The sequence below is a fragment of the Electrophorus electricus genome, chromosome 19 (assembly GCF_041902795.1).
Source record: "Electrophorus electricus isolate QZ-2024a chromosome 19, ASM4190279v1, whole genome shotgun sequence".
NCBI classification, from domain to species: domain Eukaryota; kingdom Metazoa; phylum Chordata; class Actinopteri; order Gymnotiformes; family Gymnotidae; genus Electrophorus; species Electrophorus electricus.
Window position 1 is genome coordinate 17,827,317 of NC_137515.1, and position 26,957 is coordinate 17,854,273.

Here is a 26,957-nt window from a genome sequence, read left to right on the forward strand (position 1 = left end):
CCCTCTTCTGGCTCAGTGCCTCAAACACTTTGGCTTCGCAGAGCTGCATGACCTTTCTGATGTGCTTCTCCACACCACACATCGTGTTTGGTTTTTGCAATCAGCCGCACTTTTCACCACAGAATGATGACATTCTTGTTTACAGTCATCCGTAGAAAGTGATTCTGGAGTAGGACATATAACAAATCCAAAGGCGGAAAAAAAAAATATATAATGGAATTTCAGAAATGTGCTTGCTTTTCGTTAAAGAATGAGGTTCGCGCTCCAGGTCACTTAGACTCCACCCCTTCTTTCTCTGCAATTTCTCACAGAATACAGCCTACATATGCCGAGTGCCACGTAGGCTTGTGTGTGTATGTGTGTTTGTGTGTGTGGAGGTTTTGTTCTTAGCCTGTGAGTAATGGAAACCTGCTGCTTGTGCAGGAAAAATCAGATGACCTCGTCTGCATATAACTCCCATGTCACTGGGATTTCAGTATATAGAATAAAACAAAAGGTCTGTGCAAGAGTCTGTGGAGTTTATCTCAAATACATCTCTCTCCACTAATCTCCCCACTACATTTTGCCTGTGTCTGAAATGTGAACACCATCGACTACAAAGAGGTTGGTAGGATATTAAAGAGACAGTTTGAACTAGGTGTGAGTGTTCTTGAGAAGTCTTCATAATGAACACAGGGAGGACAGCTGGCACCTTGCAGTGCACTGAATTCTTTTGTCATTTCTTATCAATTTTCAAGAAGTTCCACAGCAATGCTCAGATGTTTTCTACTGCTTTCTTGCTGAGTGAACATATGCAGGGTGGGCCATATATCTTTTTTATGGAATTTGGCAGAGAGCACATGACAACTACTGGCATAGATGTTGACATTTTAAGTCTATAATGCATAGCGTGTAGTAGTGTGGTGTGTTTTATTGTGAGACCTCCCCGAGAGCATGCTACTCTCCTTTTCACACCCCTAGGACTCTTCCAGGCTTCACAAAGCTGTTTAAACATGCTGAGAAATGCAGCAGGACGCACCGCCACCGCTGTGGCCTCACACGGCACTTCCGAACACTTCCGCACACTTCTGCTCATGCGTCAGAGCATGGGTTCGTCTCTGACGTGGCCAGAGGAACTGGCCTAATCGCTCGCACATGTGTGCAAATCGCCAGAGAGCGAGCCCCGGCTGCCGTAACAAAGGCAGCCTAACGTTGTGCTCCCAGTGGGACGAAAATACACACAACAACATAAACCCAGTACACCTGGTTCTGTTCCGTTGGCACTGGGAGCAGGATGCACTTTTCCCCCTATAAGTGTCCTGAGGCTGAAATCAGTATAAGATGCTTATCCAGAAAGCGGGTAGCTACACTGAAACGCCTCATTGGAGTATTTGATTCGGGCCTTGAGGACAGTGACAAAGTTTCTGGGCTGTCTGATCAGGATGACTCTAAGTAGCTGGCCCTGTGGAGAAAAACATTTTTCATTTAAAACTTCTAAATGTTGAGACATATGGAAAAGTAAAAAGCATGTATGAAGAAAAAAAAACCTTAAGAATCCATTACTATGTTGTTTGGTCACGGTGTTTATTCCTTTTTTCCAAATCCATTTCTAATTCACAATCTTGATTATGCAGTGCTGAAAACACTTTTCAATCTTGTTTGGCTATTCATACATTATTTTAACACATATTTTATATTACGTCTGATGTCTTCCTAAAGCCATGAGCCAATGACTATTTAAACACGCTGGGTCAACTGTCTGAAATTTGTACGAGACTCTTGTCTCCCAAGAACGTTTGGAAGGAAGCAGCATTTTTGTCGCATAAAGTCAGCTACCCCGGCCAGGTCCAGCCTTAAACAAGCGGCACACCGAGATCACGTGATTTTTCCTTATAAACGCGTTAAAGGCTGTTTTACAAAGCTGGTCTTTTGCTCCTGTAAAAGAAAATGCTCTTTTCACAGCGTGCCTTCGCCGCCGGCATTTTGCCCTTATTGCAGTTTGGAAAGTGCAGCTGTGATTAATAAACTTGCTTGTTCATGCATCTCATAGGAATACACATCCACAAGCAAGACCCAGAAGGGCTTTACTAATTTTCTTCACAAAACTCTCGTATCACTAGTAGGTAAGGCTAAGCGTTGTCTATATCACTAAAACAACCAGTTTGTGAGTCCCTATGATGAAAATTGTAATAAAAAGCAAAGGCAAATACAAATATAAATTAAATCAAATCTAGGTTATACAACACTTTTTTAGATAAAAATGGATATAATTTACGTGATTTAAGTGCATTTGTATTCATTTCACAATTTTTGGTGCCTCCATAAAAGGCTGTTGCGCTTTGGTTTTGCTAAAAGGTGCCCTCTAGTGTCTGACGGTTGTGGAGACATCTATTGTTCATTGTACGTCTGGTACACAAGTGTGCGGAACTTTAGATATCCTTTACAAGGAATAAAAAAATATTTTATAATGAAATATAATGGAGTTGCTCCCCAGCCTCTAATATGATTTAATTCTACCAATTTGTGATCCATTCACCAAAAAAAGATTTATTACTGTGCGTAATGTTCTGGAAAACCTGCGAGACTTAGCCCTATGGTTTGCAACTGGCCACGGACCTTTCACAGAGTCTACACAAAGTATTCAAGACCACTGATTAAGTTATTCTAACTGCCAATTACATATACCGGTCCTATAGCAATAAGACCGCGCTGTTTATGGGAAAGTAGGGAGTGCTTATTGAAATGTGGTCTGGTTCGCTGAAAAGGGGAGAGTAGGAGAGAGGGCAACCGTCAGTCCTGTGTGGCCACGTCAGGAGGGTAATTTCAAGTGATAAACCAACACCAACACACCGAACTACTTTAAATGAGGAAACATGGGGTGATTTATAATATGAAACATGTAGACTGTTAACATCACCTTATGAAAGCGCCAAACACACGACTCTAGCTACACATAATTCTGGCTTACTGCAATGGGACGGAGCCAAAACGAAATCAGAGTTGAGGGAGTGATGGGCGTGGCGACGGTTGGAAGTACTGCGTCCGTCTTACGCGCGCCTAAATGACGCATGTACAAGATCACCATGCTGTCTTGCTGGTCTCATCGTGTGAAACTTCGAGATGCAACCTGTTTTGGAGAACTTTCATGACTAAATTTCAGAGTTCATCCAATATAATTATTGTCGTTTGTTATAACAATAAAATACACGCCGGCAAGTTGATCCTAACACTAACCATAAAGTAGACCTACTTAACGTTGGAACGTTAAGACGCTCAGGTAATGTTAGTTTGGATCTCATCAGGTGATGACTATTGTATAATTGTGCACATTTAAGCTGAATCATTTATTTTCTTTCAGGTATTTGGAAAACGTGCACTGATTAATAAAAATAACCTCTGCACGGATAGAACGTGAGGCGTTTGTTTTGGGGACATTTTTCTTGCAGGTGTATGCTAAATGACGTGGCCTTCTCACCTTAGAATGAGAATTCTACAATTATTGCATTATGCATTATACTGATGTTACAGTTCACTTTGCCTCTTGGGATGAACAAGCCAAAATGCAGCACTCTGGAATGGAGTCTACCTTTCATTTCTGTTAGAGGAGAAAGGGGCTTTTTTTAAGGTCATGTAGCTCACGTTCACAGTTGCAACAGGGCTTTTCCGTTACCGGAGCTTGTATAACACGGAATCAGAAACTTTAAAAACCAACTCCTCCTCCTGCATGCACTTTGCGCATCGGTTAGCCCCTGCGCAGAGCCCTAAGAGGTTCACGAGATCTTTTTTCGTCATGTAACCTGCGCTTTATATTTTCCGCGGAGTGTATGAAATACAGTTTAGGAGTTTATTGCCCATTTTAACATTTTGAGTAACAATTACCACATTTTAACGGAGAAACCGGAGGTCCTTTAAATAAAACACAGAATGGGTGTACGTTTAATTGACGCCGTATTTTACGCATGTGCGCACATATGTTTATTAGTTTGCATGCTTCAAAGTGCTCAGTCTCAGCGACAGCGAGATTCAAGGCCGGCGAATGCTGGAAGTGCGGCTCTCAGACAGACAATTCAATGGCAGCACAATGGCAAGCTCTTTAGTATTCTGAGCCAAGGATCAGAATATCAGCCACCATTGAAAAGAGACGGAGACCAGCCACAAGTTAGACCAATAGCTATTTTAAGCAACCACCACGCGGCTACGAGAGTCAATGAATCGGCTGGATCTTCACGACCTGGACTAAGACAAGGACCTGCGGGGTCACCGTCCCGCACCATAGCGCATCGGAGTGATTTGCGCTGGTTACCAAGCGGAGGTCGAGAGCGCGCTAGGGGATCCCTCGTCCGTAGAAATCACACTGGAGCCGACCCGCTGGAAACTCGGGTTAACGGCACTGCGCGAAACACAAACGTGAGTCCATCTTCACCAATGAGTGTCGGAGAACGAGAAGAAATGATGGCAGGGGACGATCCTTATAATCCGTACAAATCAAGTGACCCAGACAACCCTTATTACAATTACTATGACACGTACGAAAGACCGCGTTCTAGAGCGAGACCTGGATACGGCACAAGCTACTTTCAGTACGGTAAGGATACCGGTTATTTATCAGTGCATAGAATAGTCTTCAAGAGTAATCCAACTCCAAGTTTTGTTTGTTTTGCATCGCGTGTTGCCTGTAATAAGACGTTTAAGTGTTCCGTAGGCTTGCCTGATCTTGTGGCTGACCCGTACTACATACAAGCCTCCACTTACGTCCAAAGAGTTCCGATGTACAACCTCAGATGTGCTGCAGAAGAAAACTGCCTTGCAAGGTATTAGTGTAAAAGGTATACGGTCTCGAGGCGTGACACGTCTCATAGCAGCCTAACAGATGAGTCATGAGCTGCGCTTTAGCGTTCTCCTAGAGGAAAGACGGTCCTGCAGTTCGAGTTTTGTGAAAAGAAAAAGATTTAAGTGGATGTCCTGTGAGGGTTTGAAGGGAGATTTCAGTTGATGGTTTATATGGAAAAATCATCACCAGACAGACTGGTAAAGCAATTAATGATGCAAAACAAAACAGTCACCACAAAAAATATCAAATTGTGCCGCTGACAAAGAGACGTACAAAGAGAGAGTGTGTGAATGAGAGAGACTGAGAAAGAGGGAGGAAAAAATTCAGGAAATGTGCAACAATATGTGTTCCTAGTTTCCATGCACAGTTGAAATGCACTCACCCGGCCAAGAAACACTTTCCAAAAGGCCTCTGGGCTGTGGTGAGACTCACCCGGCGTCTGATCTTCTTTATTTGATGTGCTGGTTTTGCCGAGCAGTTCGGCTTACAGGTCGAGTGTGAGAGATTATGACACACGGATGCTGCTCCGATTCCCCCAGCGTGTGAAGAACCAGGGGACGTCTGACTTCCTGCCAAACCGTCCACGCTACGCCTGGGAGTGGCACAGCTGCCACCAGTGAGTATGTCTGTGCCAAACTGTGCCCACCGTGTCTCTTCAATAGGTGAAATTGGCTGTTTGTGTCTGTGGCAGTCTGAAGTATGTCTGTCAAGCATTCAGTCGGGGCCTTGCGCTGCGTGTGGCTGTAACACCGCACTGATGAGCTTTTTTTTTTTTTTTTGATGATTTCCTTTTGAACTTGATATTTGTCTTGCCTGACAACAGGGGTACAGTAGAAGTTAATAACAGTACATAATTGAAATAGCTGTGATTTGGAACGTTTAAATGGATTACTTTCAGTTTTGAAGAAAAAGAAACATTGTTCAGCAGGTCTGTGTGTGTGATCTTATCTCAGCTGAACTAATCTCTGATAACAGCAGTGGGAGTTTGGTGCCGGCAGGGTAGGGAGGAATTCTGGAGGAAAAAGGTCTGTGTTCTTGCCTGGGGAAAATCAGTGTGTGTGGAGGCTCCTTCTTTTGGCTCTGCCAGGACCGCTAGCTGCTTGGTAATGGTTCTCCGAGCATAGTTTAGCTCTGAGGTCAGCTCCCTTTCCCCACCATGTATGGTGTACATGTGGCTGAGCTCCAGTGATCACGTTGACACGACATCTGCAGTTAGCTGGGGTGGAGAGACCCTCACGCAGCTCCTATGAGCTCAGGGTAGACCTTCTGTTTACTTAGTCACACATAATAGATGTTTTCTGGCCCAATGTTGCACTAATCCTCAATCATAATGCTGCTCACCATGGCATTAGCCATTTTCTCAAACATGTAAAAACAAGCAAGGTCTTCTTAGTTTATTTTTTAAAGGCATAAAAAGTAATCTTTTTTTATACCTTTGCATAGTTACACAACATCCAGATATCAGCATTTGAGGATATAAGTTGAAATATGACTGTGGTGCTGTGTACACTTGGCACATTTCCCCAGAGGCACCTGGATCTTTCTCTGGAAGGTTAATAAGAGCATGTGTGTATTTTCCAGAAAAAGACAGGAATCTGAGCAGCTGTTTACATTTAGCTGGTGTTTTCATTTAGCTTACACTATTGCCCATAGACACATAACCCAGCTGTGAAGTTCTGACTCACTCATCTACATAATAGCAGCATATGACTTCACAATCACTGTAAAAGCAGCACATGAAATCACACTGCCACATTAGGGCCACATATTACAACCATGATAATGGAAGCATGTCACGTCACAATCATTGCAAAGGAGCCTCTCCCGTCACCACTCTGACTGATCACTTTATTCTGTACTCTGAAGTACTTACTTCTGTATTCTGAAGTCAGTTGATGGACTGTCCTCTACCCTATCAACACTGTCAACTTTAAGTAGCCTCTTTTATGAGTGAACTAATTTTGACCAAAGGTCAGGTCTTAACAGCTTGGTGTCAATATATGTTTTTACTGAAAATGCACTTGTAAAAGCTTTCTATGCAAACCCTTATGATTACAGCATAAACTGATTTTATATATATATATATATAAATAAACACCCAGCCATCCAGCATCCAGGTCCTAGACATTTTCACCCTATATTTACCCAGGACTCAGATATGATGTCAAACTCACCTGTCAGTTAGATACATTTTTCAGTGTCAATGTCTAAAATACAGTGTGCTTTTGGAACACTGAAGCTTGTAAATCTATTATATTAGAATTAGGAACACTGAAAATGAGCATAATAGGTCTGTTTAAGTAACACTACTCCTCTTTATGACTAATTCACACTGGGCCTCAGCCAAAGTGCCCTGGAAATGCTTGACTAATCCCTGTGTCCATCTGCAGACACTACCACAGTATGGACGAGTTCAGTCACTATGACCTACTGGATGCCAGCACCCACGCGCGTGTGGCTGAGGGTCACAAGGCCAGCTTCTGCCTGGAGGACACGTCCTGCGACTATGGATACTACAGACGGTTTGCATGCACCGCCCACACACAGGTGACAATGCCCTGATTCTGTCTTCTGACAGGACCTGATGATAATTCATGCTGGTTAACTCATTTTACCAGAAATGTTCATAAAGGAAATGTCCAGAAAATTCAGACTTTTTCTTTTTTGTTGCAAGAGGAGAGTTTATGTATTTTTATCATTGTTATTATTGTTAATATTGTATTTGCCTCTAAGACTAGATGCAGGTAATAAGTACTTTGGTGAGTATGATGCTGAGCATGTGCGTGTTACAGGGCCTGAGCCCAGGATGTTACGACACTTACAGTGCGGACATCGACTGCCAGTGGATAGACATTACAGATGTAAAGCCAGGCAACTACATCCTTAAGGTATGTGGCACCTCTCCATATTCTGCTTCTTCCCCAGAGAGGACTCTAATGTCTGAATTTCTTTTTACTGCTTTGGCATTTGTCATACAGAGTGGGCTTTGCATAATTTATCCTGTCCTCTCCATAATTACAGAGATAAAATGTTATTGATTTGAAGTCATTGCTTACATGTTGATGTCTCTTTTGTGACTTTGAAGTTCAATAGCTCAATTTAAAAGTAGCATAACATAGGATTACATGCTTTCTGTAATAACATAAAGGCTGCTGTTGTATTGGATATCCAGCAACTAAGTCAAATAATAGTATGCAATCTGTTTTCCTCTTGGTCCAGATCAGTGTTAACCCCAGTTACCAGGTGCAGGAGTCTGACTACAGCAACAATGTGGTGCGCTGTGACATTCGCTACACCGGAAATTATGCCTATGCATCAGGGTGTCACATGTCACCGTGAGTGCTGCTTACTTCTGAGTTGTGTGGTTAAGGCTGCTAGACAACCTGCAGACATCACCTACAGATGACCCAGACATCACCTACAGATGACCCAGACATCACCTACACATCACCCAGACATCACCCATTCATCTCAATGTAATTTAAACATTTAGGTGAAAATACGCTTCACATTTAAATCTTTTTCATTCCTACTAATTACCATAAAGACATGACTCAAAATCACCAGACCAACCCAGGTTTATTGAAGCCATTTTTAGGCAATCAGGTTTCACCAGTTTATTCTAGTTAGGCTGCTCTACATTCAGGCATTCTTGTCAAACTCATAAGCACTAGAACCGATACTATACTGCTTTACATATCTGAAACATCCATTGCAAATTTAAGTCTGCTTAGTTCATAGCAGCGTATCACAACCTAGTCCTTAATAAATGATGTTCAGCTAACAAATCCAGGATGGTGTATGCTTCCATTACTAGTAAATTATGAGAAATGTGAAAATTGTTGCGCGTACAATAGTCTAAATGCAATAATGGGCAGTAATCAAGCGATTCTAACAGTGCTAATAATGGTGTGGTCTGCTCTCTTTCAGGTATTAAATCACATTCAGCTCTACATCCCGACGAAGGACAGATCACGAGAGACGTTTCCTCAGTCAAAGCTAGTTTAATGTGAGTCAGTGTGAGGAAAAGCAGCATACAGAAAAGTCCGTTTAAAATGCTAATGAGGAATCATATAGAAGGAATATCGCTATATTTCTGTTAGTTATGTTAGGACATTGAAACTGTCACTTAATATTCAGTCCTGTGTTTCATGGGGAGATTTTTGGGGTTAATTTTGACATAATATTGTTTAATTATTTGATATTTCATGTAAATTCTTATAAAGTGTTTTATTAAGAACATAAAAGTTTACCCAAAAAAGTATGTTAGATAACTTCCTGCTGAAGATAAAATGGTTGTTCTGGTGAGAACCATTAACATTGCAGAAAACATGGCTCCTTCAGCAGTGCAACTACCTTCTCAGCTAGTAACAGCCAAAAACTTCATGTTTGAGCAGCTAAGAACTTCACACGGATCCCAGCTGGGGGTACTGAGCTGTGAAATGCTTTAGTGTGCTAAAATGATGGTATCCATGACATTATATTTGTGTATTCTGAGTAGACATTTTTAAAGCTCATATTACTGCAACACGTTTGTATGTATTACAAGAAAATTACTTGAATAAATCACCTTTCATTCACTGGATTAGACTGGAGGCCTTTTCAAGGTTGATGGGGTAAGCAAAAAGAGGAATTAGGCTTTGAACCAGCAGTGAGGATAAATTATTTACACCACAAAGTTCTTCGGTAAGATGTGGATAAGAACATGCTTTAGAGTTTATGCAAATGCAAATGTGTATGGTAGATATGAAGCAGATTTCACTGCTTTAGAACAGAGCCATGCCCAGTCAAAATTCCACATCAAGCTAAAATCCTATCCAGATGTCTCAGCAAAAGAAGAAAAAAAGTACAAACCTGCCGTAACCGCATTATAATTCCAATTTCCATGGTATTTATAGAAACAGCAACTTAACATTTATCACATGAGCATCTTCAATGCTGCCAATACTCCGTCTGGTCTGGTTAAGATACACTACATGCGCCAAATACACTTTTAGTTATGGATGCAGAGGACTGAGATACCGAGCAGAAGGATAGTATCAAGATGACGAGCATCCACTGAAATCCGCGACTCAGTATCAGAGACAGTAAGCCAAGCTCTAGCACTCCAAAGATGGAGCTCGAGCCTTTTCGCCAGGGGCGCTGGATGTGGCGCGCGAACGAGCCAGCGTTCGTGGCGATAGGGGGCAGTATCATGGTCGCCGTAGAGAATTACACACAATTACAGAGAAAAAATCCACCGGAAAACCTTCGCTTGTTTTCGTATCAGCCGCCGCTATCGCTAAACTTCACAGTCGGCGCCGCAGTCTGACTGGTAGGGCGTACATTTAACAGAATACTTCGCACGCTTAACTGGACACACACCTTGACAATGCATCCCATATCGGTGTCAATTCCCTCTTTCCGATCGGAAGACAGTGCGGTGGAAAGAGGCTACACGGTGAGCGGTAACCGCATATTCGGGTTTTTCAGGCTGTGGTTTCGGTGGTTTGGTCGCTCACACACACACACACACACACACTCTCTCTCTCTCTCTCTCTCTCTCTCTCTCTACGTACTGCAAAACAGCACACAGCGTGCGGGTTATCTTAATGAACACAGCCTGATATGGGTCTATATACACGAGCATCCCGCGCTGGTGCCTTTGAGATTGTAGCCTTGTGTTTAGATATTGTTTGTTTTAATAAGAGTTGACATCTCGCTTCAAATGCAGGCAGTTGAGAGTTATTGCGTGACATGCAAAATTTGTTCATGAAATTACACTCTTTCCAGGTTTTTAAGATCGAGGTGCTTATGAACGGACGCCAGCACACCGTGGAGAAGCGTTATAGTGAATTCCACGCTCTGCACAAAATGGTGAGGGTTTGGTTTTGTCTTGAGCCTAATTTCTTTCTAAACACGCATAAAAAGACCTCTAAGGACTCCCATCTGAGGTTGAAATAATCCCGTCTAATGTGCCCTGTTTCTGTAGAGCGATGTAAGAAATATGAGCAGCATGGGGAATGTTGAGAGGAACCGAGAGAAGCATTTCTGGCTAAACGCACACATGCAACGTTTTTAAATACATCAGTCTTAATGTACTGATTTAATTATTACTACTGGATCCAAGCAAAAGAACAGTGTGAGTCCGTTTATAATAAGTAGGCTTAGTTTTGTGTTCTTACAACTACGTACGATTGGAATTCATCAGGTTAGGGAATTCTCTGTACCTTTTTTTTGGCGGGGTATTAGGATTAATATTAATCTGTACTGAGAAAACTAAGAAATGTAGAGTTTGGTAACTTGCAGATGTTTGCATATCTGACCCTTAACTGAAGCAGTGGTGTCTGTTAGATATGTACAGTTACGCTTTTACCAACACTTTTTGCACACTTCCGCACAGGGCCGTGTTGGTAGCAACAGAACCCCCAGTTGCCTGCTGATTCAGTTGTTGTTGGTTTGGCTTCCTTGTAGCTGAAGAAGGTTATTAAACCTCCTGAGATTCCCTCAAAGCATGTGAGGAACTGGGTTCCCAAGGTTCTGGAGCAGAGAAGATATGGACTGGAGCTTTATCTTCAGGTACGATGTTTATGTTCAAGAAGACTATGCAAAAGCACTGATCTCTGATCAGCTTCTCTCTCCCTGCACATGATTAAAGTCTACAACACATGAAAGGGCAAAACTGATCCTAGATATCACTTTTACTCTGAGTGACTTTGCACATGATTCCTGCTCATTCACTATTAGCGTTTTAGCTCAGACAGTGGAAAACAACCTTTACTTGCTCCTCCATGATGACTCTCTACCTCTGTGTTTTTCTGTAGACTATAATCATGGAAAATGAGATCCTTCCAAAAATATTCCTGGATTTCCTCAACATTCGCCATTTTCCCTCTCTGCCTAAAACCGAGAGTTGTGGGTAAGGACTACTGCTGACACAACCATGTAATTTGGGATTTTCAGAAAAAGCACTTATGGCGCTACAGAGGCCAGTGCATCTCTATGGACATCTAGTCCAGAAGTCCAGAAAGACATTTAGCTTTTATTGTCCTGGTTGATGGATGTCTCATCTTGCTTTCAGGTCATTTGAAACCGAATCAGAAGAGTCAAGGTATATAGAATCTTTGATTCTTTGACTGTACTCTGAGTAATTTTGTATAGTGCAGAACATAACTGCAGTTGGCATAATGTCTATAGCAGGGTAAATTTAAACTCATTGTGTAAAATCTGCTGACAGAGCTTCCGGACAGGGACATTCATGCATGATGTACTGCCCTGTCAGCTTTTGCCTTTCTAATACAAGTAAATGGAGAACTTGCATGAGTCAGACTGTTCTGTTCTTCTCTCCCTCCAATGCCCCTCCCACTTCTCCTGATTATTTTTGCTCCACCCCCTTCACTCTTCCCAGTAAACTGACGCATCAGCCAGCCTTGCTGTTCCTGAGAGACCCTTATCTACTTCCTGCCACTAATGGTATATTTAACATTTTTAGTTAGTCATTTAAGGTTCGCTGAGGCTCCTCTGCTCCCTGGGCAACAGATTTTAGCAGTGAAAGCAATTTCTTAAAAGTCTTTTCTCTGTGAGTCTCTAATTTTGCACTAATTTTGCAATGTTGTACTTCTCCCAGAATTAGTACAAAGGTGTTTTTTTTTCCCATTTGCTGTCACGGGAAAACATGAGCTTTCATCGGCTCTGCTCTATTATTATTATTATTGTTGTTGTTATTATTATTATTATTGTTGTTGTTGTTGTTGATTCTTAATTATGAATAATTATCAAGTATTTCTCTTGCCCTATCTAGAGGTGCCTTTGGCACAAATGAAAAATTGTCATTGGTGTGTTTTGGGCCTGCAGGGCTGTTTCTTAGCTACATTGTGTGATGTGTTGCTACACGGCAGAATTTATGGGTTTGTAAACACTTTATGACTTGAGAAATGTACGTGGTCTTCTCTCATTCACAGATACGTTTTCAAGCGTTGTCATTGAGGGTGTGATTCATGGGATATTCTACCCAGACCTACAGCCAAGGTAGACCAGAGCTGCCCCAACACTGAAGAAAAGAGTACCTCAGTTTCATGAACAAAAAGGGAATTTTTTTTTGTGTTCTGAATCATGCATTATGTATTGTACTAACACTACCAGAGACACCAGTGCTTTGGTCCACATTACTGTTGCATGCAAAAGATCCACATTTTTCTCATTACACCCAATTTAAAGATTAGTTACCTTATCAAATATTTGGCCTCGTTGTGCTATTGAACTTGGCCAACATTTTTCATCTTTCAAGGCAGGGCCAGTCAAAATGAATTAAGCACCAATGGCTATTACAATGTGTGACCAAGATCTGTTCATTTATCAGTGATATTTGTGACCTTCGGGATGGGAAGTATTTGCTATTTGGACCAAACATGTTTTTAATGTTGTTAACTGTATAGGTAAGAAGTATCCGTTGAGTCTTTATAAGGAAATTCAGATTTACTGGTGAGGTTAGATTAGCATCATGGCTTACCTCATCTTAATTAACTCTAACTATTGCAAATCGTGTTTATGAAAAAAGGAAACTAATCATGAATTCTATCATTTCATTGTATAAAAATGTAATTATGTTACAGCTGCTAGAAACTGTGAAAGGGAGACAACTGTCATTTTGTATATTTTACTAACCTTGACCTCTCCAGACAATTGTGCTGTCTGGACAGATAAGATACACTGCTATGGAAGAGAGGGAGTCTAAAATGCCTGTCATTTACTTAAGGCCAGTGAAAGGGAGATTTACTGTGCCCTTTGTTGATATGTCATGTGTTCAGCCAATGAGACTGGCTCACTCAGTTCCTCAGTGACACTGTGCTGAATTTTGGTAATTTACTGAACTCGAGAGATGGGTTTTGCTAAGACTAACATTTTAGAAACCCATCGCATGATGACACTTGTCCAAGTGCTTACACAGAACAGTGTTAATGACTAGACACATAAACTAGGCCAAATTGTTTTTCCGTATGTGATGGTGATACCAGACTCAACAAACACTTGATTTAGTTGGAAATTGTAATCCTTACAAAATTGTTCCTTAAGTGAGTATTTTTGACATGACTGACATTGTGATTTTATATGCATCTGCATGGATGTATGTGAAAATTAAGCCATGAACTTTGGAACCCAGGGTTAGTTCATTTGTCTGTACCCAACAGGAGGCACTTTAGCCAGGGAAAGTGATGGCTAATTATGATTTCACTGTTAATATCTTGTAAAACTGACAGCAATAAAACATTACACACTATAAAGGTGGTTGTGTGCTTTTGAGCCTGTTCAAAAAGCTACAAAGAATACTCTTGATTGTTGCTTTTTAATTTAAAATATATATATATACACACACACACACACACATCATATGCTCGCCATTCTAAATGATCAACTAACAGTCAACCCCACCCGTTCCCGTAGGAACTCTGATGTAAACAAATGAACAAAAAGATTTTTTGACGTATCCATTAAGGTTTATGCCTAACAATGCAAACTGAAATAAAATACATACAAAAGGGTGTTGCAGGTACACTGAGGGTACAATGCAGCAGATTCATGGATCTGTCCAAGAGAAAAGTGATCACCTCCTTTCAAATGTTGCATAGTGTAACAGTTAATGTTGAACATTAATTCTTGATATTATTTTCCAATTCATTGACACACCTGATTTTATTTCAGGTACTGATGCACTTAACCACAAGACATGGCTATAGTAATACTCAAAATTGGATTCGTCTCTTTTATTTCACGGCGACTAATAAAAAATAAATCCGAAGATTTAAAACACAGTAATAATAATGACCTTGTCTCTGATCTGCGATGGTCCATGGCACAGCAGCTGGTAGTTTTGGGACTGTCTGTGGTTCGTTGCCATGACGTCACAGCTCCCCATGTCTCGGTTCATCTGCGAGACTTTCTTTTTGGGCGGCTTCCGACTCCGGTGCTTTCATGTTGGCGTAGTCGATCTCACTCCTCAGCTGCTCCAGAGGGGGCAGCCCCACTGCCAGGTTCCTCATTGCAATGGCCGTCATCAGGACACTACCGGCAGCATGTCCAACAGGTCAAACCGACTCAATCTCTAATGCCTCTCTCTTTGTATGCATGTGTGAAATATACATGCTGTAAAATAGTGTTTTCTGCATCACAGGTCATACCCTGTGGCTTCCGTTTTGGGATTGAGGAACTTTTTTAAGTTATTAAAGTGTTTATTCAATGTCATTACACACTCCAATGACACTTTCTGGGATTAATGGAGAATTTGTGCACAAGTGCACTACTGTGCATGAATGTATAGAGACTGAAAAGTAGACAGAGCTTTTGCTCCTTAAGGCCTCCCCACCAGAATTCAAATCCACCTAAAGCAGGGGTTTCTCACTCTAATCCAACCCATGACTAGTCCTTGTTATCACCAGGTAATTAAGGGCTGCAGAGCTCCATAGCTATGTTCAAATTAGCCTACTACATACTATTCATGCACTTATTGGGCCACAAAAAAGTATGCTGTATGCAGTATGCAAACAAAATAAATTTTTCCGCTGCACAAAAGGATGATGGACTACTCCGGCCAAATATTCCAGTACGCAACCAGAACTTTCTTCTTGGTGTACTGCATGCCATCATGCAATGGTTGCGGAACCTTCATACGTCTGTGTCAGTCATCTCTTAGTATTTTTTACATTTGGTGCATACTACTACAGGGACAGTATGCATTATACAGTATATATGGAGTGTAGCGTACAGTATACAGTAGGTAGTAGGCTATTTCAAACATAGTCCATAATTCGGCAAAGATGTGAAGGAAAACTGGACTGAACACGTCTGACCTAGAGTAGTGCTCTTTATTCCCACTGCAGTGAGGGCAGCTCTACACAGTTTAGTGTTTCCTGCCCTATGACACATCTGGTTAATTAATCAGACATCATCAAATTAAACAGTGTGTTAGAGCAAAGAAAACAGTGGTCTGTGGCCTCCTGGATTGCACGGTATAGCCTCTGATATCTGGTGGTGCTGTGTGATTATGACAAACTCATGACAACAGAGTTAGCTGTGATTAAAATCTGTACATTTGTGGAGAAATGAAAATTCCATTTTATCCATAGAGAAGTAAAAAATAGTGCCCTTACCCTCGTCGGATCATGTAGTATTTCTTTGTGGCAAACCGGTCGAACCTTTCGAGCAAGGACGCCTCTCGACGCTTTTTCACTTCTTGCATGCGCTTCTGGCGCTTGAGGAAGAGCCGCACCATGGGGTCAGTGTCGTTGACCTCTGCCACCTCATCATCGAGGCCTGTTATGAGAGGCTGCAGCTCTGGGGGAAGAGGCTCTGTTTCTGGAGGGATAAAAAACATAAAAACAAATGTTTTGGGTCCAAGCTGTGAATAACACTTCTGCACATCGTTTTCCTGGAATTAAAACTTATACAGGAAATAGATCTTCAATATGGAATCTGGGTGTTTCAAATCATGTTGTAATAGCAATTCCAAGAATCATTAATATAGATCTGTATTTTCATGATAAAAGAAGCAATTTGTATCTCTAAAGAAGAGACATATTTATGATGGACTAAATGTCAACTAATTTCACCAGGGGGCGCTAGAGAGTATAATCTCATTTTATAATGCTCCGTGCCATACCTTCATGACTCGAATTCATATTGATTGTTAGAATGTTTGGCTAAATTTAGACTTCAGCTTGTCTCTTAAGCAGGTCCAGCATTCTCTGGGAGTTATACTAGTTTTATGTGGAATTATACTGGTTAAGGGCGCTGATCGCTTGGTGCTAGTGTGGACCCACCCGTCCCATTGCGAACCCTCTCCTGAAGTTCCAACAGCTTGGTGAAGTTCTTCTGCAGCTCCACCTCTGTGGTGTTAACGTATATGTACATGTAGCAGGATGGTGTTTCTGACACGGTGTACACTTTATGGTATGCTCCGGCAGGAAGCTACTCGCACACACAAACAAACAAACACAAAATATCACACATCCATCATACAGCATCCATCATACAGCAGCTATAGGCCCTACTGCTATAAGTTTGTTTGGTCTTTCTCTTGGAAATCTGAAACAAAGGAAGCGTCCAGTCATCTTCAACTTGATCTAACCAATGCCAGCGATTGGCTAGCATCACAATGACTGTTAAAGGGAAAGGAAATAGGACCATACTTCACACCCAGTGAGCAGGGCCAGATAAAAACCTTACTTAAATAATTAACTAATTATACACCTAAATTATTTAATGAACTAGAAATGTTGTCTCAGATGTGTTACTGTATAGAAGCAAAAGCAAAGTTTGTAGAACTATGCCTCCAGGTGTGTTTGATGATGGGGCTTTAAGTGCTGCTTCACCTGAATCTTTTCACCTGAAGTGAGTGTGAGGTTCTTCTTCTCATCCACCATCTCCACCTGCACCTGGCCCTGCAGCACCTGAACACTGGTGTTCCCAAGGTCTTCACTCACATAGTTCTCCAGGTGCAGCCCTGTCAATGGGAGATGCCACAGGTCACGTGGGAGTGCTACAGTTCCCTGCGCCAAATACTCAAGGTGTGCTTTTGGAATGGGTTTTGAAGATAGCAAAACTATACATGTCCCTAGCCACTGATCCCTGAGTTTTAACTGCCTACAAGACATCAAGTCCTGGATTGGTCATAATTTCCTGCAACTGAACAATGGCCAAATGTATTATTATTTATTAGAATCTATCATCACGAGTGCACTGATACAATTGCATATCTGGAGCCCATATCAGTTAAGGCCCAACACTATATCAAATACCTAGGTGTCACATTTGACTGTGACCTAAGTTTTAAACACCATGTTAGCAATGTCTCTAGAATGGCATTATGTCCTCTGCATATCATTGCCAAGGTCAGACATGTCCTCGCTGATAGTAAAAAGCTAAACTTGCATGCGTATCATCACTCCTGCACTACTGCAATGCACTGAGAGCAGCCATCCCAAAGAAACTATTTCAAGCCTACAGAGGGTACAGAATACAGCGGCCAGAGTCCCAGCACACGCAAAGATGACGGATCTTATTATTCCCCAAAGATGAGAGAGTTTATTAATCCCTAAAGATGAGAGAGTTTATTAATCCCCAAAGATGAGAGATTTTATTAATCCCCAAAGATGAGAGATTTTATTAATCCCCAAAGATGAGAGTTTATTAATCCCTAAAGATGAGAGATTTTATTAATCCCTAAAAATGAGAGATTTTATTAATCCCTAAAGATGAGAGTTTATTATTCCCCAAAGATGAGAGATTTGATTAATCCCTAAAGATGAGATTTTATTAATCCCTAAAAATGAGAGTTTATTAATCCCTAAAGATGAGAGATTTTATTATTCCCCAAAGATGAGAGAGTTTATTAATCCCTAAAGATGAGAGAGTTTATTAATCCCTAAAGATGAGAGAGTTTATTAATCCCTAAAGATGAGAGATTTTATTAATCCCCAAAAATGAGAGATTTTATTATTCCCTAAAGATGAGAGTTTATTAATCCCTAAAGATGAGAGATTTTATTATTCCCCAAAGATGAGAGATTTTATTAATCCCCAAAGATGAGAGATTTTATTAATCCCTAAAGATGAGAGATTTCATTAATCCCTAAAGATGAGAGAGTTTATTAATCCCTAAAGATGAGAGATTTCATTAATCCCTAAAGATGAGAGAGTTTATTAATCCCTAAAGATGAGAGAGTTTATTAATCCCTAAAAATGAGAGATTTGATTAATCCCTAAAGAACTGCACTAACTACCCTTGTCATTCAGAATCAAGTTTAAAATTCTTCTGCTGAGCCTTAAGGAAGGTCTTTCACAGTCTTGCCCCGCTTTACCTCAGCAGTGTGATTACTAGCCATCAATGCTCAAGGGCCCGCAAATCAAAAGTTTTAATTCTGCAAGAGCTGGTCTGCTACTACTGGAGCTTGACATTGTTCCTGTTTAAATTCTCCCTTAATTACACACTTTCTTTTACTTCCTGCACTTTTAGCTCACTTTTATTTCCTCGAAGGGCAGTAATGTGGCTCCATTCTGAAGCTTACATTTAATTATGTACCCTTCCATTTACTGTACTTTTATTTTATGAACTGGGCAATATCTGTTATATTAAGTGCACCTTTCTTTTAACTATTATTAATAGTTTATTTTCTATAAAACACTTTGTAAACTGTGTTTTAAAAAAAGTGCTATATAAATAAAGTTCATTATTACTAGTACAGCAATAAAAATACAAGTTTGTCTTAAATAAATAGGCAAGATTTTCAGATTGGCTAGAACATCTTTCTCCCTGGAATTGCTTTAGCCAATCAAATTACCACAGATATGCAACAAGGAGGCATTTTTCAATTCCTTTCCTCAGATGTGGTGTACACATCCTGTTCAACGCCACAGAGAATCTCACTGTACATTTATCGCAGTTCCAGATATGTGAGAATCCTCAGTGGTAGGATTCATGCTACATGGGATTAACCACTCTGTACAAGTGTGAGGAGAATGCTACGAGACTGGTGAATTACCTGGGAAATCCGCTATGAAGACCACCTCTGTCTGGTTATCCAAAGACTCCTCAACCTCCTCAAATTTTGTCCTCCATGGGGACAGGTCGACCAGCAGGGGCATGAGCCACGGATTCGGACGGAACGGTGACCAGTCTGCTTTTACAACGTCAACACGTGGGTCAAATATCCTAGATGGGTTGAGATTAGAAAACAATTAGACTGAACGATCCTCTGTTGAATAGTGGCCAGATTTAATGCCCACAGCTCAAAGACCAGTTCTGGCTTATTTTTGTCAGAGAGCATTCATCAGCAGTGAGGTTTTGGACATCATTCTCACCAAGTTCTTTAATCGCTGTCAAAAACCAGTATGGCCAGTAAAAAAAACAAAACAAAAACAGTATCGCCAGTAGCATTCAGTCCCAGTCCTGCTCCACTCCTGCTCCACAGAGCCCTACGTGAGCTGAAACTACTGTGACGAGGTTGAAAGGGATGGAGGGGGACCGAGGGGTGAGACTACAGCAGCACTGGGCCCTCACCTCTGCTGAAAGCGGTCATTAATGGACACCCAGATGTCGAAGTAGATCTCAGGGTCAGTGATGTTGAAGCGGGGGAGGTTGTGGCTCAGGCAGGTGGCGTACTGCTTCAGCATGTCGCCGTGGTCCTTCCACCGCCGAGTTTGAGTGAACACCTGTATTTAGCAAAAAGCACAGCTTCAGTGCAGGCCCTAAAAGATATCGGCAGCTTCAAGGCAGTCCTTAAAAGATACTGACAGCTACAGTGCAGTGCCTAAAGATATCAACAGCAACTTTGTCAAATATTTTTGTCAAAAATGTTTTCAAAATTCTACTACTAAACAAATACAGCCTCTTCCTTCACTGTATCCCTCTTAAACTGTGCGCAGAAAACAGCTTTGTGGAATAAAGTCTTTTGCACAGATGAGATGGAGAGTAACCTATAGCAGATTATTACAGACTGGAAAATACAATTTTATTTAAGATTATAATAATTTGTTTAGTTGCTTTTGGTCCCACAAAATGGCTACAGTGTGTAAACAAACAGGTCCAAATTCCTACATTATTGATCCAATATGTAAAGTTCACCTTAAAGCTGACATTCAGGAATTTAATCTCAGTCACAGTTCTACTTAAAACTCCACATGCTGGACTACAGAGCCAAAAGGCTTGCGTCACTTTCTAGTTACTTAGGGACTACACAATGCTGCCCCACACCTGCCAGAGAAAACAAAACAAAACAAAACATAAAAAACAAACAAAAAAAAAAAAAAGAGTACAGTTGTACAGAACCATGGAACCATACAACACAAGACTACAGAGGCCTCGTGTAGCTTCAGCGCAGGAAGGCAGGTACAAATTCACTGGAACTGAATGTAATATTTTACGCACCTCCTCGTCTCCTGTTAATGTCATGAGACCAGGCATATTTCTCATGAGTTGAGGGGAGAGTTTACTAACCTCACAAAACACAGTACAGGGACAAAGCTCTGGACACTTCCATGTTCCTTTTGTTCTAAATATCTGATTCAGCTCATTAGAACAATATCAAGGCCAAAACCATGCAATGCAGATTCTTGTGGCATGCATGGAATAGATTTATATCCTCTTGTATTAAAATATTTAACACATGAAAAACTACTTCAGCTAAGAAAAATGAATAAGTCAGTGAAAAAGTAGCACACTTGAGTAAATATTTTAACATGTGTTATAGCCGTTACGTTCTCCAACAGAGAACAATGGACCCACAGATGAATTTCTCACCATAGCAAAAGCACACTACAGTATTCTATCAATAAGATGATGCATTTTGGACCTCAGGCCCAGGACCGTCAGGGCTGCTAACCTCATCTCTGCACTGGGTACAGTTAGAAAGCATTTTTCACAGACTCGTCTTTTGCAGTCATCTTTAATCACTTTTGGCACTATCTTTGCTCACCCCTTCTGAACTTGGAGTGAGAGGGAAACAATTACAGAGGCCCTTTCTCCTAGACCAGCTACCTCAATACAGACAATAAGCCATCTGCATGTGTTTGGTCTTACCAAAACATACATACAATAAATCATATATTTAACAAGGATGGTCTTAAGTTGTTTAATTGTCTTATAGACAAGTTTAGTTCGTTTTTTATTTTTTGTATTTAAGATTTCTCTGCTTCCCCACTTCTTAAACACAATCTACCTCCTGGGTTTCATTGCTTTCGAAAGTGAAATCAACACTAAACACGACTGAACTCTGGAATTTTAATTCTAGGAATCCTCTATATCAAGTAAGTCATTTTAAGTGTTTACATAAGGCATATGCTACTATTAATTTATAGGCAAGACCCTTTTCATCATCTATGCAACTCTGCCTTACTTGGCACTTGCATGCAGGTTTTGGACTGGTCCTGTTCTTGATCTATTCTGGTCATATGTTGGCGATAACAAGGACAATTATGCCTTGGTTAAAAACTGTGTTCAAATTATTATAATGGTTGAGAGCTTAATGGACTCCTCTAATTGGACCGTTTAAGTGGGGGTGAGTGTGAGGCAGCCTTTGTATATTTTTGGCTAGTTCTGCATGTACTATTGTAGCAGGGGTAGCGTGTGCTAATGGAGCGAGAGTCATGTGTAGTAATGGAGTGAGTGTAGTGTGCACTAATGGAGCGAGTATAGTGAGTGTAGTGTGCACTAATGGAGCGAGTATAGTGAGTGTAGTGTGCACTAATGGAGCACGTGTCATAAGTGTAATGTTCACTGATGGAGCGAGTATAGTGTGTAATAATGGAGCGGGTGTTGCACGTGTAGCGTGCACTAATGGAGCATGTGTAGTATTTACTAATGGAGTGAGTGTAGCCTGTGTAGTACTCACCCCAGGGTTGAGGTAGCCGATCTGCCCGGTCACTCCATCTTTATAGGTGATTTTAACATGCTGGTGTGTGCGAGAATGAACCATCATATCCCATGAGTAGCCATAGAGACCATTTGTCCAGTTATTGTAACCCTGTGGAGAACAAAGAGTAATTAGACACTGCAGACATCAGCATTCACCCATCAAGTGATGTGTTGCATGTTACAAACATCAATTATATAATATATTAATAAGACCTTATGACATCTAGCAGAAAGTTCCAACATACAGGCTTATTTGATATTAATCAAAAAAATACATTGTGCACATTCTAGCACTTTGGATGTTACTGGTAAATTCCATTTAATAAACAGCTGAATATGAAAAGATATCAAACAAATAACTGATATGAGAATTCCAAATCCAAAATTCTTTAATCCAAACTTTGGGCAAACCCACAGCTTTTGTTTAAACCAATCAAGGTCCCATTTCCCTACCCACAGTATAAAGTAAGTGTGTGTGTGTGTGTGTGTGTGTGTGTGTGTGTGTGTGTGTGTGTGTGTATGTGTGTATGTATGTATGTATGTGTGTGTGTGTGTGTGTGTGTACTAGTAGACTAAAGGAGGTATTTACTCTCATTGCGAAAGAACGACAGAAATGTCCTCAGGCCTCTAGAACTGTGCACATTCCACATTAAACTGTTGAAAGGGTAATGTGGCACTATGGCAGGACCAACACTGATTTCCCTCAAAAACCAGCTTCATGAAACTGGCTCTCTACAGAATTCCACAAAAAACATACACACTCCTCTGCTGTGCACCTGCCAATTTTACATGACTGTTTATTTGATCTGTCGAAGTCTGCTGTAAAAAGCTATCCCAGACTGCCCTTAAGTAAATGCTGTCTGGCATGTAACTGGTCCCAAGGCCTTTGGTTCTATGGATGACAGTTAAGGTGTCATAGGAGCCATGTTGCATGCAGACAACCTCACAGTGATAGAGAGGAGGGGTAGGAAGAGGAGAAGGAAGAAGAGTGACCTTTGTGATGAAATGGGAGTAAGGCAGGAAAAGCTGCTCTGCAATGTAGACAACGGTGAAGAAGGCAGCCATCTTGTGCCTGAAGCGCGGTGCCGTGGGTTGAGACAATGCTGGGCTCTCTCGCTCTTCAGCCGACCTGTTCGGCGGACTGGGATACACACATGAGGGGCTGGGGCGAGGTTCATCAGAGGTCAGGGGCAGCACAAACTGGAGAAACTCTGGGAAACGCCCGAAAAAGCGTCTGGGCCAGTCAGCATAGCAGAACAGAGGGCTGGTGGCCAACATGGTGTAGGGAAACATTCCTGTAGATAAACACACACATATGTTTTATATTTTAAAAAATTTATCACACACACACACACACACACACACACAGTCCTTAGTTCAGTCTGTAGTTTTTTTTTTTTAGCCAACCAGAATCAACTCTAAGCATGAGGTACTTCAGGAGTGGTAAGTTGAATCGTGTGTAGTAACTACACAGCATGCTATTGGGATTCTCCAGGTCTGGAGGACTCCGCTGCACTTCATGCTTCTGATGTGGGCTGTTTAAGCAGTTTCACTCCGTGCGTCAGGACTCTTACCAATGCTGAACAGCTGCGAGTTCATACAGTGGAAGTAGGTGACGAAGATAATGGCGGCAGGACGCGTGACATCGAAAAACAGGAGGTAGCCGGCGGTGAGGTCCAGGATGAGGCCTCCACCGTGAACCACCATCAGACTAACCAGCTCCACGGGCAGGATCACCCTGACACACAACAGAGTGGCAACAGTAAGTCACACCGCTAGCCTGCACATATATGACATATATGGGGTTCCCTGCCCCCTCGTGGGGACCCAGCATAGTGCACTTTTTTGTGCTTCTGTTGTTTATACATGTGACTCATAAAATGGTTGATCATGTAAGGAAAAAAAAAAAAACTACACAGATAGTTAAGAGGTTCTGGATTCAGTGCTATGAGACCTCTAGCGGCCTCTCATACACCTGTACAGGTAAATAAAGGCCTGCAGGCTGCATGTTTAATACAGGTATTAAACCTATATGTCTAATACCAATATATTGTCTGACTTACTTGAAAGGGTCAAACAGCCAATGATGAGCCAGGTACTTCATGGAATACCCTTCCACCCAATCAGCATCCAGCTTCTTGACCCCAGCAATGAAATACACTATGAAGATCTGTCAAAACAAGTATTCAGGCAGTGGAAATTTATGATATACGTACTGAAAATGACAAATTACATCTTTTTAAAGAAAAAAAGTTATTTGATGACACACCCAAAAAGACATTATTTAGCATCTACCACTCCTTTAGGGATACATATAATAATACCCTTCTCATTATGAAAATCCAGATAAAGAGATATCTATGAAACTAGAAGGCCCAAATGAAACAGAAAAAGGTATATCATGACATTGCATGTTACGGTCAGAGGTCACACTGTAGACAGTGAATGACATGTCCACTGTATGCAGAGCAGTATAGAGTGTAGCATGTGTGTGGTATGCATGTTAGCTTTATTTACTAAAGCACAAACCAAAATGGCATACCTGAGCTCTCAGTATGGTGTAATTCCACAACGGCACGTGTGCGTTCCTCTTCTTGGGGTTACGGAGTCCATCTATGGCCCTGTGGGACAGATCACGCAGTGGCCAGTAAGACCCCCTCTCTTTATCTACATTCACCACAGAGTCGCACAGGACCTGGCCGTCATCTCACCAGTATCTGTTTGCATCCATCAGCGTGAGCTGGAACCCAATAAGCCCATACAGGTATGAGTGGTTGTTCCAGGCGGTTTTGTCCAGGAAGAATATGTACCAGTAGGTGGAAATGAACATGAGGCAGGAGAGGCGGTAAAACCAGCCGAGCATGATGCCAACAGCACCTGCACACACCCACACCCACACACAGGTGAATCAAATGTCTAATCTCGGGGTCTTTACTGAAGCTTTTCAGCTGAACACCAAGCACATGGGGCTTGTGGTCTGTGTTCCTTACCACGGGTTAGAGCTCAGAACGGCTCAGCATTCTCACTGTTTCAACACATCACATTCATCTGACTCACCTGTAAGTAAAAGGGGTACTGAAATCTGGACCTTAATTCCAAACCTGGCCTGGACTTTGCAATCACTGGCCGTTCACTAAAGATTTATATAACAGGTAGGCCACACCTGACTCAGATAAAAGGTGAGAACCTGTAATGATTTGGTTAATACTCTAATAATCTATCAGCTCATGATCAAGCCCTTTATGAGTTAAAGGAGCCGTGCGGGAGCAAGGACGCCCCTAATCTGCACAGTGCTGTGAACCTCCTGGACTGGAAGTGAACAGCACCCATCTCTGAATAACCTCACTCACCGAGAAACATCACTAGGTAGACACAGTACATCCAGTCCATAGGGAGAGGCTCCAGGAAGTTGAATAGGGGGAAGCGGCAGATGGGTGCCCCGTCCAGGTACTTGTAGTCCAGGTGACTGAGCCCACGCTCCTGGGTGATGTCCACAGCCATCAGCATACCTGTGAGAGTGGAGTGTTCAATAGCACACTTAACCAAATCAACCTGGGAAATCCCACACCAAACACCAATCAACACAAAAGTCCTGCTTTAAAGTCCTGTAAGACTTTAAAGCATTCTGAAAAAGAATTCATTAAAGTCCTGTAAGACTTTAAAGCATTCTGAAAAAGAACTAACCTGACAAAATGAACTGGGGGAGAATGACGACCCATGAATGCACACATATGACACACTAACCCAATATCTGGTTCTGTTTGTGTTCGCTGAGGAAACCTGCCCCATGTCTTTTCTCTGCACTTCCACGCCAGTCTTAATCATGCTGGTTCCCTTCATGACACCCAAAAACGTGACACTACTGCCCTGGACGGACGTGGCTTTGATATGTGACTTTATGCAAATTACCACTCACCGAACAGGCAGCGGAAGATGCCCAGTGAAGCAGGATCAGTCGGCCGATTGAGGAGACACACGAACCGATGCCATGATGACAGGTCCTCCTTCTCAAAGCCAAACAGCCGTTGCATTCGGCTTCTGGAATGCATCGCCTCGGCGGGTTCTTTGGCTGTGGCTGACTCGGCTTCTGAGCCGCCTCTACGCGGATTTTTGGACCGCTCAACGTACGAAGCACCTGTAATTACAAATGTAATATGGAAAAAGAAACAACTGAGTTTCACTTCCAAAAGTTGCAATTATTCTTGCAGCATAATCACATCCTTACAGAAAAACATTGACTTTGAAAAATTCATCATCATGCTGAATGTAGCTTTTTTTATCTGAGTTGTCATCTCGGTAAGATACTATTACTAAAATGACTGAAAATTACTCAAATAACACAGCTACGCATACAAGCAAACTGAAATTCAGCCCACACACATACACATATGAAAACAAAGTCATGCAAATTACGTCCAATGTGTTAGTCAGTGTTAATGGCGAAAAGGAGCAGATAAGGTAATGATCAGTATGCAGACAATAAGGTTATTTTATTCTGCCCAGACCCCGTAGATGCGCTGCTGTTCAAATACCTGCAGCCGTGTCGCGCACACCTGCTTCCATCCTCTAAAACGATGAAACCACGCAGCAGCCTCGACAGTAGCAATGCTGGCGTGGAGCCTGCAAAACCCTAAACTCGCTCACCGTGTAGAATGGCTGCTGACACGTAAACACTACGACCACCAGCTACGTGTCCGCCAGCGGCACACCGAACAAACTCCGCGATTCCGCAAGACAGCTACCCAGCCAAAGCAGGAAGACATGG

The 26,957-nt window shown here is 41.7% G+C and overlaps 3 protein-coding genes across 5 annotated transcripts; 2 read left to right on the forward strand and 1 right to left on the reverse strand.

Annotated features, from left to right (window-relative positions):
- Positions 1-3,654: 3,654 nt before the first annotated feature.
- On the forward strand, positions 3,655-9,395 carry loxa (lysyl oxidase a). Of its 2 annotated transcripts, XM_027006514.3 has the most exons (7): positions 3,685-4,564; positions 4,682-4,790; positions 5,289-5,426; positions 7,201-7,357; positions 7,603-7,698; positions 8,030-8,145; positions 8,741-9,395. In XM_027006514.3, exons 1-7 carry the CDS (start codon positions 3,904-3,906, stop codon positions 8,745-8,747), a joined length of 1,284 nt encoding a protein of 427 aa, XP_026862315.3. In that variant the 5' UTR covers positions 3,685-3,903; the 3' UTR covers positions 8,748-9,395. The 2 variants fall into 2 exon arrangements, with proteins under 2 accessions (XP_026862316.3, XP_026862315.3); XM_027006515.3 differs by lacking the exon at positions 8,741-9,395 and having other exon boundaries at positions 3,655-4,564; positions 8,030-8,149.
- Positions 9,396-10,031: 636 nt separating this feature from the next.
- snx24 (sorting nexin 24) lies at positions 10,032-14,064 on the forward strand. Its single transcript, XM_027006427.3, has 7 exons — positions 10,032-10,250; positions 10,583-10,666; positions 11,264-11,368; positions 11,614-11,708; positions 11,871-11,900; positions 12,198-12,262; positions 12,751-14,064. Exons 1-7 carry the CDS (start codon positions 10,182-10,184, stop codon positions 12,819-12,821), a joined length of 519 nt encoding a protein of 172 aa, XP_026862228.1. The 5' UTR covers positions 10,032-10,181; the 3' UTR covers positions 12,822-14,064.
- Positions 14,065-14,118: 54 nt separating this feature from the next.
- Positions 14,119-26,956, reverse strand: ggcx (gamma-glutamyl carboxylase). 2 transcript variants are annotated; one of them, XM_035535441.2, is made up of 15 exons: positions 26,837-26,956; positions 26,109-26,327; positions 25,543-25,701; positions 24,904-25,069; positions 24,735-24,813; positions 24,256-24,362; positions 23,767-23,930; positions 23,186-23,487; positions 22,170-22,301; positions 19,841-19,992; positions 19,323-19,492; positions 17,155-17,285; positions 16,603-16,750; positions 15,934-16,138; positions 14,119-14,848 (listed from the first exon to the last, which is right to left on the reverse strand). In XM_035535441.2, exons 2-15 carry the CDS (start codon positions 26,239-26,241, stop codon positions 14,689-14,691), a joined length of 2,208 nt encoding a protein of 735 aa, XP_035391334.1. In that variant the 5' UTR covers positions 26,242-26,327; positions 26,837-26,956; the 3' UTR covers positions 14,119-14,688. The 2 variants fall into 2 exon arrangements, with proteins under 2 accessions (XP_035391334.1, XP_026862255.2); XM_027006454.3 differs by having other exon boundaries at positions 26,725-26,953.
- Position 26,957: the final 1 nt, after the last annotated feature.

Bases quoted from the DNA above. Each gene is read 5' to 3' on its own strand.
- loxa (XM_027006514.3), top strand. From the start codon at position 3,904: ATGGGTGTACGTTTAATTGACGCCGTATTTTACGCATGTGCGCACATA. The intron at 4,565-4,681 runs GTAAGGATACCG...AGTGTTCCGTAG, and splicing joins CACAAGCTACTTTCAGTACG to GCTTGCCTGATCTTGTGGCT. The intron at 5,427-7,200 runs GTGAGTATGTCT...GTCCATCTGCAG, and splicing joins GAGTGGCACAGCTGCCACCA to ACACTACCACAGTATGGACG.
- snx24 (XM_027006427.3), top strand. From the start codon at position 10,182: ATGCATCCCATATCGGTGTCAATTCCCTCTTTCCGATCGGAAGACAGT. The intron at 11,369-11,613 runs GTACGATGTTTA...GTTTTTCTGTAG, and splicing joins GACTGGAGCTTTATCTTCAG to ACTATAATCATGGAAAATGA. The intron at 11,709-11,870 runs GTAAGGACTACT...TCTTGCTTTCAG, and splicing joins CCTAAAACCGAGAGTTGTGG to GTCATTTGAAACCGAATCAG.
- ggcx (XM_027006454.3), bottom strand. From the start codon at position 26,755: ATGGAAGCAGGTGTGCGCGACACGGCTGCAG. The intron at 26,328-26,724 runs GTATTTGAACAG...TTGTAATTACAG, and splicing joins TGTGCGCGACACGGCTGCAG to GTGCTTCGTACGTTGAGCGG. The intron at 14,849-15,933 runs GTAAGGGCACTA...TGCTGCCGGTAG, and splicing joins TACTACATGATCCGACGAGG to TGTCCTGATGACGGCCATTG.